The sequence below is a fragment of the Centruroides vittatus genome, unplaced genomic scaffold, assembly GCF_030686945.1.
Source record: "Centruroides vittatus isolate TY-2023 unplaced genomic scaffold, ASM3068694v2 contig_474, whole genome shotgun sequence".
Taxonomy (NCBI): Eukaryota; Metazoa; Arthropoda; class Arachnida; order Scorpiones; family Buthidae; genus Centruroides; species Centruroides vittatus.
This window is the reverse complement of record NW_027122266.1, coordinates 99,797-116,759: the sequence shown is the minus strand read 5'-3', so window position 1 is coordinate 116,759 and position 16,963 is coordinate 99,797. Positions and strand designations below refer to the sequence as shown.

At 28.6% G+C, this 16,963-nt stretch overlaps 1 protein-coding gene across 1 annotated transcript in view; it reads right to left on the bottom strand.

The window, feature by feature from the left end:
- Positions 1 to 16,963, bottom strand: part of LOC136977770 (coiled-coil domain-containing protein 125-like) — a 33,392-nt gene that overhangs the window by 3,697 nt on the left and 12,732 nt on the right. The window contains exons 5-8 of the mRNA XM_067273319.1: positions 14,550 to 14,632; positions 7,353 to 7,471; positions 5,574 to 5,681; positions 3,809 to 3,920 (exon numbers count right to left, since the gene is read on the bottom strand). Coding sequence (XP_067129420.1) covers positions 3,809 to 3,920; positions 5,574 to 5,681; positions 7,353 to 7,471; positions 14,550 to 14,632 — 422 coding nt within the window. The remainder of the gene's footprint in view (positions 1 to 3,808; positions 3,921 to 5,573; positions 5,682 to 7,352; positions 7,472 to 14,549; positions 14,633 to 16,963) is intronic.

Below are 16,963 nucleotides of genomic sequence, written 5' to 3'. Positions count from 1 at the left end.
GTCATACTGCCGGATTGGCCGCCATCTGAATCGTTCTGATGGAAATGTTAGGATGTTTTATGAGCAGTGGGTATGTAGGGGTACGCATGAACGGCAAACAGGCTCCGGACACTATCGACAAACCACCAAGCGGGAGGATCGTCTCATTGTACGTCAAGCACGGATAGTGACTACAGCTTCGTCGTCTACCATTCATGCAGCAGTGGCACCTGCGTTACAAAACCGTGTACCCAGCCGCACCATTTCTAGGCGCTTAGTAGAAGGCAGATTGGTCTCCCGATGCCCAGTATGTGTTCTACCATTAACAGCCACCCACCAACGCCTCTCTCTGCAGTGGTGTCTTGCATGACAATCATGGACAGCTACCAACTGGCAGCGTATTGTCTTCAATGACGAATCCCGCTTTTGTTTGGGGGCTCACGATGGCCGTGTGAGGGTATGGCAGCCCGCTGGTCAAGGCGTCAACCCAGCCTATACTGTGGAACAGCACACAATGGCCCAACCCCCGGTGTTATGGTGTGGGGAGCTGTAACATACGACAGTAGGACACCTCTAGTTGTCCTGCATACTACCCTCACAGCCCAACGATATGTGCAATACATTCTCTGGACACATGTGTTGCCCCTCATGGCAGGGCTTCCAACAGGCATACTCCAGCAGGATAATGCCCAGCCACACACCGCAGCGGTCTCCCAAGCATGCCTACGTAACATTGCCACACTTCCTTGGCCTGCATGGTCTCCAGATTTATCGTTAATCGAACATGTGTGGGACTACCTGGAACGCCAGCTGCGGGATCTGACGCATCTTGAGTTCCAGTTGCATCACGCATAGACAGATACGCCACAGAACATTATACACAACCTTTCTGCCTCCATGCCGAGGCATATCACAGCTTGTATCCGCGCTAAAGGCGGCCCAACGGGATATTAGTGCCTGCACTGTATTGAACATTACTGCACAATAAAGTATGTTTTTGCTTTATGGTTGCAATCATATACCTGTCTAGCTATGACAATGTCACATACCAATTTTTATTCAAATCCAACAAGTCCTTCATGGTGTGTTATTTTTTTTGTCATCCAGTGTATTATTCATAAATCTATTATAATAATGCATATAATTACTGAAGTTATATATATACATTAATTATATAATTAATTTATTGTGATTATTAAAATTTCTTTAATCAATAAATTTATCAATAGATAGCAGCACCATCTACAGTAAAATTTTTCTGATCACTGAGAAATTTTTTAGTCAAAAATTAACCTAACCTTGTAATTTCAACATTTATATTTACTATACTTGACAGTCCTAACCAGAAAATTTAATTTTATTTATTACTGTAGTTTGAAAATTATTTTACAACAAATGTCTTATAATTTAATATCAAAATCTGCTTTTACAAAATGTTGGCTTAAAAACAAAATAGTTCTTTATTTCATTAAAAATAATTAGATTTTATTAAAAATCATTTGTACAGTACAATCAATAGAATTGTTTTGTACAGATTATTTCACATATCTTGGCTGAGCAATGCATAGTACTCAGCAAAGACTCCAGAAGTTTTAAGAAATTTGTTACAAATAATTTAAGTGTTTGACAATCTTATTAAAAACACTTTTTCTTGGATCAACCTCGGATTGTGTGTGTGTGTGTGTGTGTGTTTGGATTTTTAGAAAATACTTTTACCAGATTATATTTTATTATTTTTACTGGTAAGAATCCTTGTTTTTTCAATATTTTTATCTTGCACACTGCAAGTTTTAACAAATTATACAGAAATGGTATATCATAACAGCAGCTCTAGTAATCAGTTTAGGATATTTTTGCAAAACATTAGATTGAATAAGAATAAATTAAATTTGCTGCCCACTTTGTATAATAATTTCTATGATTTTTATATCCTAACTGAGAGTTGGGAGACTCAAACTGATTTAATAACTAACTGATGTATCAAACTTTCTTACAAAGCAATACTCATCCTATTTTTCTTTACTCTGTCCTAATCAGCTCAGTGGTATTCTTATAATGATATAAACAATCTAGTAATCTACAGACTGTATACTGTACAAATATTATATATATAGAAAAGTCAGTCCAATGACCACGAGTAAGAAAAACTTTCTACTCCTAATTTTTGTAGAATGGTATAAAATAAAAATATGTATGCATCTTAGAAGAGGAGACAACTTGCAGTACAAAAATATTGGGGAGATATGTCCCTCTGTCCCTTATGTATTGATGCTGCTTGCTAAGCTCCTCAAACAAAATAACATACAACATATTATTTATTTAGCTGTTCAAACTATTTAATTTTTAATAAAAGAACTTTTATAGTAAAAATGGTGACTGATTATTACTTAAATCTATTTACGTAATAAGAAGTCACCAAAATTATCTGTTAAGTGAATTTATTATTTATCTGTATTTTTAATAACTTTTGAAAAATAAATACAGTAGAGACTCGTTAATCGGAACCCCAGTAATTGGAATCGCCAGTAATAGGAACGATTTTCAGTCGGATTGTGTCGTGCTGAATCAAACTTTTTGATACTAAATTTACTTCTAAAGTATAATTTGCATGTTTTTATATTCTTCAATATATTTATTTTGTTTGTACAAAATGCAGAAATAATTTTTAATGATACAATAGCCTCGATTATTATTATAAAAATTTTTGTTAGGCTTAAAATCGACGAAAATTCAACACGAAGCGACATGCAACGGAGAAAAATTTGAACATCAGACAGGTTAATATATTTATTCGTACATAATCGGTAATCAGAACAAATCACTAATCTGAACAACCCCAGTCCCCAATTGATTCTGATTTTCGGTTCTCTACTGTATATATATAAACTGTACTAAAGAATCAAAATTCAAAATGTAACTGCTACAATATATACTCAATCACACACAACCTTAAATAGCAACAAAAAAAAAGGTTAATTTAACTTAAAAAACTAACATTTTTTGATTATTTTTAACGTTCTTCATCAGATATATGTTCCAAAACCAATCATTTACAAATAATAAGACATAAAAACATATGTTTAAACTTGTTTGGTATTCAATTATTTAAAAATAAATTTTACAATTTGTTACATCACTGTGATAGCAATGTAGCAGATTGTTAAAAAAAATTATTTTTTAAAATTACTATTTTTGATAATTATATTATATTATACATAATATTTTCTTTAGAAATTTTCAGTCTTTAATCAACTACTGCTTATCAATCTGGGCAATGACTGCCCCCTCTGTACTAAACAAAGTTTATTTCCTTCTGACGAATTTTGCCATCTACCATATACTAAAAATGCTCAAGTCACAAGAGTCAGACTGAGATTACCTGATTTCAAAGAAAAGGTCAAATACTTCAATCGAATTTTAACTTATAAATATCTTGATGGTATAATACCCAATTATTGGTTCAAACTGAAAGTTCCTTCCAGGAAAACTCAATCACTATCATGTCTAAATAATTCTTTTTATTAATTATTGCTATCTGATAGATCTTTCTTTTATTGTTCCATTGATTACATGTCTTCTGTTGAACATCACCTTCGTCACGACTTTACAAAATACAAATATTTATGCCAGCGATTTCTATATAATGTTTGATTTTATTTTGTCTTCGCTTTTTTATTTTATATACTTCTTGTTATTATATAATTTTTATTGTATTTTATTGTAATCTTGAGTAATTTTGTTATATGGAGTGGAAATCTATTGTCCATTGACAGTTCTGATTAAATATACAATAAAATAATCAAAAATAATAATTAAAATTTTTTCTTACCATATATCAATTTTATAAGATTCCTATTTTTCTTTAATTGTTCTTCAAATGCATTTTGATAAGCTTGTAACACACAATAAGTTTCTTCTAAAAGTTTTTCTAAATTCTGTATCTAAGTATATTTAAAATGTTTTTTTAACATTTAAAAATATATAAATTACTATATAATAAATTATCATATTAATTTATTGAAAACATTTTTTTCTTGTTACAAATACTCCTTAGCTGAAATTTAACCTACAAAAATTTATTTTTGTAAAATTTTTCCTGTCAATATATTTAAGAGCCGCTTGGGAGCGCGACCAAGTGTATGCTAGCTCCCACTTCCTGTAGTTTGCGGCAGCTCTAAGAATTGCTTTTCTAGAATCATTAAGGCTACATCACAAAATATATTTGTAACTTTTCTTTCTTGTTATTAAGAAAAAAAAAGAATCAATAAAAATTCTCTTTTTATTTTTATTACATTTTCTTGAATTTATATTTCCTTTTTGTGTTAATATTCAAGAAACATATCAATACTTGGAAATCCAAGCCCTAGTTAATTGGCAAAAATTCAAGTAATGTTATTCAAATATTAACATCTACTCTGTAATGACAGAAAATATTGTTTATATTATTGTCTTGAATAACTTCATTCAATTTACATTATTTAGTTTTAAATAAACATATTATTCAAGGCAGTAATGTAAACTGCATATCCTTTATACTCTGGTTTCTAAAAAAAAAACAATTGTTGATCTATCAAAATCACAGATAAGATTTGTGAATGGTAATAAATAAATATTGACAGATACAACAAACAGCTAATAAAATCTGTTTTGAATGGTAGTAAACAATTGTATTATAATGCATTAGCCAATTACATTAATTACAGTTTGCTTTTCATAACTAATTAAGATTTGTAAAATTGGGTAAATCAAATGGAGTTTCAAATTTTAACTTACAGAAAATTGGATTAACAGAATGATATGGAAAAAAAAATTCCTTTGTAAGCTAGGAGTTTCTGTATAATTCTTACAATAAATATATACTTCTTTATTAATTAGTAATAAATAACTGAGCTCACTGGAGTTGTTATTATGATTATAGATTCATCACACACATTTTTATTTTTATTTTATTTTAACCAATTTTTATTGATTAACATATGATACCCCAGAATGCATTTCAACTTAGTCAACAGCCTGACTCTTTGATTGAATTACATACATACATTTTGACATGGTGTTATAATTAAAAACATATAAGAATCTAATAAATGGAAATACAATATACATATAAATCAACATTTATATTACTATATAATTAACCACATATAACATTATAACAACAATCATAAAAATTGATGTTAAATTTATCAAATACTGTAACCACACTTTTGGTATATTCTCTATCTTCTTTTCCTATTCTCATACACCATGAATTGAAACCATCATATTTTACATCAAACTGTCTGTTGATCTCCCTTTTGCATTGGTCATATTTTTTCCTTTGAATCTGCCAAGCATTTTATTCAACTTAAAAGATCTAATCATAACATCAAACATACAAACCATACTATTCACGAATAGTATGGTTTGTATGTAATCCAGCTGAAGAGGACTGTTGAATAAGCTGAAATGCATTCCAGGACATGTGTTAATGAATAAAAATCAAAAAGGTGTGTGATGAATATGTAATGATAATAATAAGGCCAGTGAGCTCATAGTTATTTATTACTAATTAATAAATAATACCATTAGAAGCTTATATTAAACATACATACTTCTTTGTTTAAATGAATTATATGCTTTTGCTTAGAACATGCTGCTCTTGCACATCTACAAGGTTCTTGGTTTTTGCATCTACAGGAACAAGCACCTAATAAACTCAGCTGAAAACAAAAATAAATTTTCACTGTCATATAAATACTTATTAATTAAACAATATTACTATAGTAATATTACTATAGTAATAGTTTAATTACTAATGTTAAATAATGTTGAATAATAATTCATTGTTAATTCTTATAAAATTATTTCATTATAATATTGTTTTATTTAAATTAATTTTTTATAATAATCATTAATTTCAACCATCTTAAGATTGCATATACTGTAATTAAAAATATATAGCTATCTTGTCTGAGTGGAAATATAAAAACCCTTTATGTTTTTAAAAAGTAATAGTTATTTTTTTGTTATATTTATACAAATATTGAATGACATGAGAGAAATAATTGTTTAAACACTTCACACATTTAAAATATTTCATAAACTTCAGAAACATATTTGCATACTATTAGAAAAGCATATAGTAAAAATTTTTTATTAATTAATAAATTCTATGCTTCTCCAAATGTATCCTGCACAGCATTAAATCAGATTTAGTATAAAAATATAAACAATGAAATAGTTCATTCATCTGCTAAATTGAAAATATGAACTTTCTTTTTCTTAATCAAAATATTTTTGACTATATACAAGTCATTGTCAGACGTTATATAATAGAATATGAACAATTTTTTAAATAGACTTTTCTTAAAATTATAACAATTTAGACAAGTAAAGTGGCAAGGCTGTATTTGGGACAAGACAATTAAACATGCAAGGACCAGGTTTAACCCAGCCCAAAATCTTTTTTTTGTTCAAACCCCCTCGTGGAAAATTGTAGAAAAGGTCAAAATTAAAAGAATATTCAGCCTTCCGCCACCGGAAAGCACTTCCTTTCTCTCCGAATCCAAACTCTTAGTCACGGAGATCGAATCATCAGCGATTCACCATCTATCGCGATTGGTGATCGAAGATAATGTGACCTGTAGTATATAAGGGGGAAAAAGGCTGATAACGGGGTCGCTGAAGGTCTGGATAAGATGCACGTCCCATTCTAATCTGAATCGAGAATTGAGGGCCGAAACCCGAGGACTCCAAAGCCCGCCGATGACGAGCCGCCACGACCGATACTCCTGCCAATCTCAACGACTGGAGAACGACCGATCCTCCTGCTTATCCATACAATTACTTCAGCCTATACATCCTAGGAAGAGGTATGACCCCAAAATTTGTAAACTCTCTCTCTCCCCCGCAGTTAGCAACCAGATGCGTTAGAGTAGAGCTATTCTCTGTATTTAGTTTGTCTGTTTAAATAAATCGTTATTTGTTTTCACCATGGTTCCGTTTATTCGAATATCACCTTAAACTTATCAATGAACCCACATGCTTCCTCCACTTGACCTAACAAATAGTTACCCAATCCAGACAAGTCGGAATATCATAAAAATTTAGCCATCCGCAACAGTGGGGTGGGTCTTGCTGACCTGTTTGCCGAAAAAAAGGAGGTACAACTCCATCCTACCTCTTGGCGTTCCCACAAACATATACATTTAAAATTATAATACATTAAGAAAATCAATTTTTAAAATATTGTAATATAGTAATATTTTAGATTATTTATTCAAAATGATTCCAAGTTTAATACAATTACTCCCTAATAATACATAAAACAGAATTAAATTATCCAGACCTATCAAAATTTTAATAAATATAAAATTAATTTTAAAACCTACTTCAAGACTTGTCAATTCTGAATTACTCTCTTCTGAAGAAAGAGATGATGATCTTTGAAAAATTCTTCTTTCTTTGGCATCTAAAAGTACCATGAGTTCATCTCTCTCATGAGACAGAGCTAAAAGTTAATACAGTATATATTTAGAGCTTTATGAAATATAATACCTGAAATTAGTAAACTTAAACTACTAAGTAAAATAAAATGGAATATCATTACTAATTCTAAATTTATTCTGACTTACACCAAAATTTGGTTTGGTATTTCTTTTATCAACTTCAATTAAACAATTAAGAAAATTATACTCATTCCATATTCATTTTATTATGAAGTAATTTTATTTTTTTAAAACAAATGTCATATGATTTAGTAAATTTTCTAAATGCAGAAAATAATAATATAAAGAAATGTCAAAAATACTGTCAATGAAATATTTTAAAATTAAAGAAGAAACATAAATATAAATCATTTTATTTGTTAATAACAAAACATTTTAATTGTTATCCAATTAAATATGAAAATCACTTAAGTAGATAACATTCTATTGTATTCTTGTAATATTTTTATGAACACATCTGAATTTTTGAATTAAATAAATGAAATTTTAAAACAATCTTCATTTCCATTAGTTTAATAATGATACAAAAGTATAAAAGTTTAATAAAAGAATTAAAACTGTTAGAACAATAACTTTTATACTTTTGTATCATTATTAAACTAAAGGTAACAGTATAACATATGTTGAAAAATTAAGTTATAATAATTTATCACAAAATAATATGCTGTTATTAAAACTTAGTTTGTTAAAAAAGTAAAAAAAAAGCAAGAAAACTTTTTACTTTTCAGAAGAAAATTAAATTAAATACTTGATATATGTCTTGCATTGTTTGGATGGTGTTACTATACAATTTTTCAAGTTTATAATTAACAACTTTGTTAAAGATTATTTTAATCAATTTTTCTTTTTTATTTTATTTTTCAAAATAATTTATTTATATATTTCTTAATTATAGTAGGCAACTGCTTGAATATATTTATTGCAGTAACTCTACTGATATGTAATAAATGTCTAAATTATATAATCAACTCAGTATTGATATTACTTAAAAAATCTAAAAAATTCTGAAATTCACAGAAAATTGTAACATCTATAAAACTTTTTAAACTTATTACTAATTGTTCAAATTTTTATATAATTTTTACTGATCAAGTAAAATTTAAAATTCTTTAAAGAAATATAAGTATAATACAAGAGTATATTTCAATTCAAAAAATTAATCAAGCAACCACTTTTGATTTTAGATATTTAATAACAAATAGTTTTTGATTGAGTTTTATAATTATGCTTTAATGTCCTTAATCAAAGTACAGATATCCCTCGTACAACACAATTTCACTCAGAGTATAACTGAGGATATCTCCCATACAATAAACCAGATGTTGCTGTCATTGGTGACAGTGCACTAAATCTGAAAGACTGTCACTGTGTTTTGTTCCGTTTTTATAGGTTAAATTAAAAGTTACTAAATAAAAAGATTAAATTTTTAAAAATCTCTTAGGCAAACACAAGAAAATAAAAAATATCAGATTTTATGAAAAAAAAAAGTAGAGAAAAATCAAGACATTGCTGATATTTCAGATTAAGGTCAACAGGAAAGCTCAGATGATGATGATATTTTGTCAAAAAGAAAGCTTCCTTGTTTAACAATGTGTTTTGCAGTGAAGAAAAAAATTAATATCAACAAGCAATACTTTCGATTATGATCGTTAATTAATTATTAATTTACATAATAAACATTTATCTTAATTATGAAAAAGAATAGTATACTTTTGCTAACTTTTGGAATTTAATCCTATATATTGTACTAGTCCTTTGTTTTGTATAGCTTATATTGATCTGTATAACATGACACTTTTTCAGAACTTAACATGGTAGTTATACTAGGGATATTTGTATTTATATATTATTATGGAATTTAAAATCACTATTTTTACAGATATTATTTTTAACGAATACTCATTGCAATTATTTTCTGAAAGAAATTATTCTTAATTAATTGAATATTTATTTGTATTTATACTTACACTTGTTAGAGATAAATATCATATATGTGAATACAACATCAATAATATAAAATACTCTATACATACACAAAGTATTTTATATCAATGTAAAAATAACATACAATTCTCATTAGATCAAAATTCAAGGGACGAAATAATCATGACTTTAAAGTATTGAGTTTCAAATTATCTAAGATTTACTTATATCTGTACACTATGCCAAATGCCATGTAACTGATGTAATTTATTAAGCAAACAGAATATGGTTATGTACAGAATGCTATTTTTGTTGAATTAATAATTACTAATAACGAGCATTTATTTATTGTGACATCATCATTAAGCCAGGTTGCAATTTTTAAATACATTCTTAATTTTAAATTACATTAAAAAATTTGCCAAGATGAATTCACATTTAGAAACAATATATATTTCTTTCCGGACTATACATACAAACAAGTCCAAATCTTTCTGTCCTTTCACATACTTTGTAGAGGCAATAACAAATCTACAGTGAAACAGACCTTTTATTTGAGGCTACATGTCCGCAATCAAACGTAAATAAGTTAAAAAGTCCTCTAGCAGTGGCTAGCACAATTATAAAATTAATAATTACAATAAAAAATTTCCCAGATTTGTTATTGCCTCTACAAAGCATGTGAAAGGACAGAAGGATTTGGACTCGTTTGTATGTATAGTCCGGAAAGAAATATATATTGTTTCTAAACATTCTTGATTTATTTAATTTAAAATATATGTTCTCCATAGTGTCTTGCCCTTGCCTCTGTTGTTATCAGGAAAAGTATATTATATTTTTCCTGATAACAACAGAGGACAAGACAACAAGGACAAGACACTACGGAGAACATATATTTTAAATTTAATTTTACATAGATGACCAACACAACAGAGTTGTGTTGGTCATCTATGTAACTCCATTTGGGGGAAAATTTTTAAATTGAATTCATGACTTCCAGTCTAGACTAGAAGTTCATATACAGCTAACTGGAGTCTTTTGCCCCTAAGCTTTCCATATCTGGTCTTGACTTTCATCCATCTAACACCATTCTTGAGATTAAGGAAGGACGGACAGATGGACAACAGTGGAAATTTATAGGTCTACAATTTTTTCAAATTGCAGCCCAATAATATAAATAAACTGCAGGTAAACAGTAGTGTCTGGCGAGAACCGCACAGGTTGCCAGATAGCTTTTAAAAAAATGTAAAGCAAAAATTCCAAATTTACTGTGAATTTAAATCCACCCATTTTATTAATTTTACACAAATAAAATTATTCTTTCTATTAATGAAGAGTGATGCTATTTAATTAATTAATTATGTAGAGAGAAAATAGTTATTTCTTTCATCATCAAAACTAATTTTACCTGGATTTCAGGCAAGATTTGATTCTGGAACCAGTTATGTAGTTTTTGGTTTTTATAACAAATACATAGGTATATGTATATTTACCAGGTTGTTCAATAAATTTTGTTGTTCAATAAGAAAAACATGATTTTATGGTTTGAAATACATTTTATTATTCAATATAATCTCCCTGAACTTCAATACACTTGTTCCAGTGATCTAATTTATGGATTCCATCCCTGAAGTGAGAATCCGAAAGGCTGTCGAAATACACTTCCACTGCTGCTATTACCTCCTCGTTCAATGAAAATCATTTCCCACACATGAATTTTTTGAGATGTGGGAACAGCCAGAAGTCAGAGGGAGCTAAATCTGGTGAATAGGGAGGATGTTGCAACAATTCATATTTTAATTCACTGATTTTCATGATGGTTTTTTGAGCTGTGTGAGAGGGTGCATTGTCTTGATGAAAAATGATTTCTTCTCCCGAGATGAATTTCTTCTGTAAACCAGGTCTTTTCTCACAAATTTTTACATCCAGCTGGTCCAAAAAGTTAAAACAATAAACTCAGATTATTATTGTATCAGTTTGGAGGTAATCCATGAACAAAATTCCTTTTGCATCTCAAAAAACTGATGCTAACACCTTCTTGGCCAATTTCTGGACCTTAACTCGCTTCGGAACCGAAGTGCCAAGTTCACATCACTCCTTAGCCTCGTTTTGATTCAGGATCATGGTGGTAGTCCCAAGTCTCATCCATAGTGATGGAATGACACACAAAATCCTTTTTATCCTTTCTAGAATGCTCCAAATGTTGCTAAGAAAGTCGCATTCGAATGTGTTTTTGTTCCATTGTTAGCGAATGCAGCACCCACTGTGCACACAGCTTTCTGTAACCCAAAACTTCAGCCAAAATATTGCTCATACTGCCTAATGAGATCCCTAGGGCTTCTACTAAATCTCTCTTGGTTAATCAATGATCTTCCAAAACCATATGCTGTATTTTTGCTATGATTTCTGGTGTTGATGCACTTTTAGGACGTCCTTCATGTGGATCGTCTACAAGACTTGTACAACCACGTTTAAATTCAGCAACCCATCTTTCTACTGTTCTAATTAAAGGTAAAGAGTCCTTATACACTTTTAACTATCATTCATAAATTTGTTTTGGTGCTACACCTTCCAAAAATAAGAATTTTATCACTGTGTGATATTCAATTTTTTCCATTGTAAAAAAATACAGTGACACATCAACTTTGAACAGCTGTAAATATACAAATGAGTTGACAGATCTACATGAAACTTCACACGTGTTCATAAAAAAGTAGTACTATTTTTAGAGAAATAAAGTGATGAACCTAATAGCACCATCTCTTATCGAACAATAAAATTTATTGAACCTGGTATGTGACACTAGTCCCAAGTTTGTTCATGAAAGTAAGAAATTACAGTGCCTAAAAAAACTGGATCATGAGATTAGCTGACCAACTAATGTTCAACTAATTGACTTTTGGACTGCATCTACCTGACTTTTCAACCAATTATCTTTTAGACCACTTGACTCATCTCTTTGATGTCCCTACTTTTCATAGAGGATCCCCCAGCCAATGTGAGGAGGATTTTATTTTCTGTTGTTCCAATGATATTTTGTTTTTCTTCCTCTTTTTGAGGAGGAAAAAAATTATTATATTCCATAAACACCTCTCTTTTGAGAAGATATTTGAGGGTAGGAAGACGTTGAGTGAATGTTGCAACTTGAACTTTTAGACTAATTATTATTCTTTTATTTAATCAATTAAATTATAGAAATATTATTATTAATTTATATTAAATTGCCTATTGGTTATATTGATACATTTGGAATCCCATTAACAAAATTACAAAATCAAAATCACATCAATTTTAATTTAGCTTTTCAATAAAGCGGATTTTACTAATTATAGAAATTGGAGATTAGTCTTAGTTAATGACTATTAATGGTTTTTGGAACTGAATTTCTCTCTGAATTTTAATACTTTTTCATATAATCATGTATTTTGATTGATTCCAGTAATTGATTCTAGTAATAATACTTATAAATCATGTAAGTAATTGTAATAAATTTTTGTTTATACTGTATATTTAAACATATACATTAAAAACTAAAATCCTTAAAATTAATTTTATGTTAAGCTCAAAGACTAGAAATGCTTATTGAGCAAAAAAATCAACCACAACACATTCTGACTTCTCAGATCCAGCCACCAGTGGTGTCCTCAGAATTTAATTTTGGGGGAGCCAAATTGAATGAATAAAAAAGTGTTTAATGTAAATTCAATAAAATTCCCATCTTTTGTGACTGCTAATTCATAAAAAATAGAAGACACAACAAAATAAAAATAAAAAAATAAATTTTAATTAAGAAAAGATTTTAAGAACATTTTCTAGCATTTGTTTTCCTTTTTCTTTGGAGGATGCCAAGACTCCTTGGTCTCCCTCTGAGTGCACCACTGCCAGCCACAATGAAAATTTCATGTCATGACACTTTCAAAAATGCACACAAAGCATTTTGACACATTCAATAAGAACACAAAACAAAATATGTGTCAAAATTCTTTTAATAATCAAGCAAATGTGGTCTGGCAATGCAAAAATGTCACAATATGTTATGGAGCTTATTAATGTAGTAGTCATAATGCAATGTGATAAAAATTCATTACTTATTTTTACACAGATACTTTTAATAAATAATTTATGTATAATTTCCATGTTCCATGTCCTGATCATGTTTATTATTAGAAAAATAATCATCAGCAAAAGTTCCTGTCACAAAAAGTTATACGATGAAAAAAACCATAGTATTATAAATGTAACTCTTCTATTTCTTTTATAATTCACAGTGAAGAAGACAATTTGCTGTTGATACCTACAAATGAATTTTTAAGTATCTAGGATCTTAAAGTAAGTTTATATAGATTTAAGTCAAATAAGAAATTTATTTGAAGTCACTTTGTCATTTGATTGCAAATTTGTTTTCAATAATGACACTCTGACAAAGAGACAACTCCAAAAAAACTTTATATTAACATTAGTAAAAAATAATGATAAATAGAAGTTTCTGTCCTATAATACTTTTTACCTCTATGTCCTTAATGTTTTACTTTTATATCATCTACTTGGATCTTGTTTATTAACAGGACTATATAGTATCAGAACTACATCAGTATTGACTATACTTGATGTAGTTTCTGATTAGCAAAGAGAGGAAGTCTTAGTCAAAAGGTAAAACAAAATATCTTTATTTTCTGTCCTATAAATTTAAGGCTTAAACATAGGTTAATAAGACTAGCTGTTCATTTCCAGTATATTTCTCAATGTAGATTAGAATTTGATTTTATTCTAAATAATAAAGAAACTTGTTACATATTTTTGCATATTATTATATGCAAATGTACATGATGCAACGTGATATTTTTATCACAATGCATCATGGTTGCATTAATAAGCATCCGCAACACATTGTGGCATTTTCACATTGCCAGATTGCATTTTGGTTGATTATTAAAAGAACATCAACATGAATTTTGCTTTGTGGTCTTATTGAATCTGCCAAAATGCATTGTGCGCATTTTTGAAAGTGTCACAACACGAAATTTGCATTGTAGCTAGATTTGAGAAGTAAGAATATGTTGCAGTCAATTTTTTCATTCATTGAGCATTTTTGGTCTTTGAGCTTAACATATATATTAAGTAATGATTTAAATATTAAAAATTTAAAGTTTAACTTACCCATGCGATTAGAAATTAATGACTTAATTGCATCTGCTTGTTCCTTAACAGTTATTGTTAATTCACTGTTTTCTTTAGCAACACTGTAGTTATAATTAAATTATGTAAAATTAAATAAATGATTATTTATTTAATTTCTAAATTCTATTTTTATTTATTTTTAACTTTATAAATTAGTTTGTTATTTGTTATCAAATCATTTTAGTCTGAGAATTAATATTCATAACTACTTATAATTTTCAAAATATTTATATCTAAAAGCAAACAAATCTAAAATCAAGTAAGTAAAAACACAACAAAATTGCTTTATTGGCACTGTTTACTTTAAAAAATTAGTCTAAATCTGTTTAAATTTTATTTTGTATCTAATGATATCTCTGAGAGAATGATTCTTAAATTTTTGGATGCTCATACTGCTTGAATTTTAAAAATACACTTTAGCATCCTCAAAAAAAAAAAAAAAAAATTATTCTTGTTCGCATGTATTTAAGTCTTTGTTTTAGAAGTAATTAAGCAATTAAAAAAGAAAATTTATCTGTATCCTTTCATTAATATAAATAAATTTAGATCTAGATTAGGTATTTCAAACTCTAAAAATACCTAAATACCAATATTAAATTTTATTTGTTTAAATAAAGACTCAGTTCTTAACAAAAAAAAATGTTTAATATTTTAAAAACTCGATTAACTGTATTCTTAATAAATATGTATTGATAAATTAAATAGGGAGCATGCTGCTGGTGTTTTTCTTTTTGACCTTCAATGACACAGGAAGCTTGTGATTTTGTGCTATTAATTAATTTGAATTGTTAAAAAACAAATGCATTTCACTAAAATTACTATTTATTGAAGTTAATTCACATTCTAGTGAAATGCAACATTCTCTGGTTAATTAAGTGTGGAAGACCTCCACTAATATGCACTAAATCAGGAAGTAGAAGGAAACAACCTGCTTGTCTAACACCAAGCTTATAATAGATTTTAATATGTATGCTGACAATAATATACATGAATTGTCTTCAGCTGGCATCAATTCCTAAATAGAAAAAGAATCACAGCACCTACAGCATGCTCCAGGTACATTAAATGACCTATGTATAACTTCATTAATCAACCCAAGTAAATCACACCAGACATTTCAACAACAGATCTATGGAAGAAAATTGCTGATTTAATTAATACTTCTAACGAAAAACTATCTAACAAAATATTTTCAATAAAAGATTACCTAACTCAATACACAGGAGTATTCGAGAATCTAATAAACAGTTCTAAAAAATGGAAGGAAAAATATATAATTCAGTAATAAACCTGATCATTTACTATGCAGGTCCAGTTTGGGGATTAGATTATTTATATAAATTGAAACGACTTCATGTTTATTTTCTTCAAAGACTATTCCACTTAGAAAGAACTGTCCCTGGATATGCTATACACCATGAAACTGAATTTAGTGTTTTCCTTCCTTCCTTAAACACACAATCAAATTTTACTACCAGATAAAATTTTGAAGTGATAATAATATCTTTCTTACAACAAGAATTAATTAACAAAATAAAAAATTAAAGACTGAACAATTATGGCAAAACAAGTTTAATAAAATCATGCACTCTTTTGGAATGACAGACTTGATGTTTGAAAACGATATACCAGACTGGAAATGTAGATACACAATGTTGATTAATTTGGTAATATCACATTCCATAAATACAGATCAAGATAACCTATGTCAATGTAATTATCACTCTTAGTACTTGAAAATATTAAACATATCAGTTCAGCCATACATAGTGAATATCAATGTGAGAAGATTAGTAATTCGACTGCGTCTTAATAAAAACTCACTATTTATCAGAAATGCATATATAAATGTCTTAGGTGGTGAATTTTATTGGTGTAAATCCAAGGACTCTTCAATGTTTCATTTGCTGTGGGAATGTCAAGGACCTTCAAGACATGCATAATTTGTGTGGCATCTCTCAAATGTTTCAATGTAGCATACTTTTGACTTTAAAAATATAAAAAATTCTCAAGAAAAATTATTTATATAGATTGTACAATTATTTTGTTAAAATTATGGAATTGCAAAAGAAATCTAAATGATAAAACCAAAATGTGTTAAAAACTACAAGGGATAAGATTTTGAGGGGTCATTTGAAGAGAATCTGTAAAGTCTTGTTCTGTGTTAAAGAGACTAGTAAGTTTATTGTCACAACGATCTTGACTAACCCAAATAATTTACAAGCAACAGAATAATGTTATTACAAAAAAAAAAAAATTTAAAGTTTTGTACTTTCAATACCTATGTAACATTTTCCCCTTTTTTGCTAATAAAGATTGATTGATTGAATTTTAAACATTTTTTTTTTATCAAAGGAAGAAAATTAATTTATATCTCAAAAAAGATGTCTTAC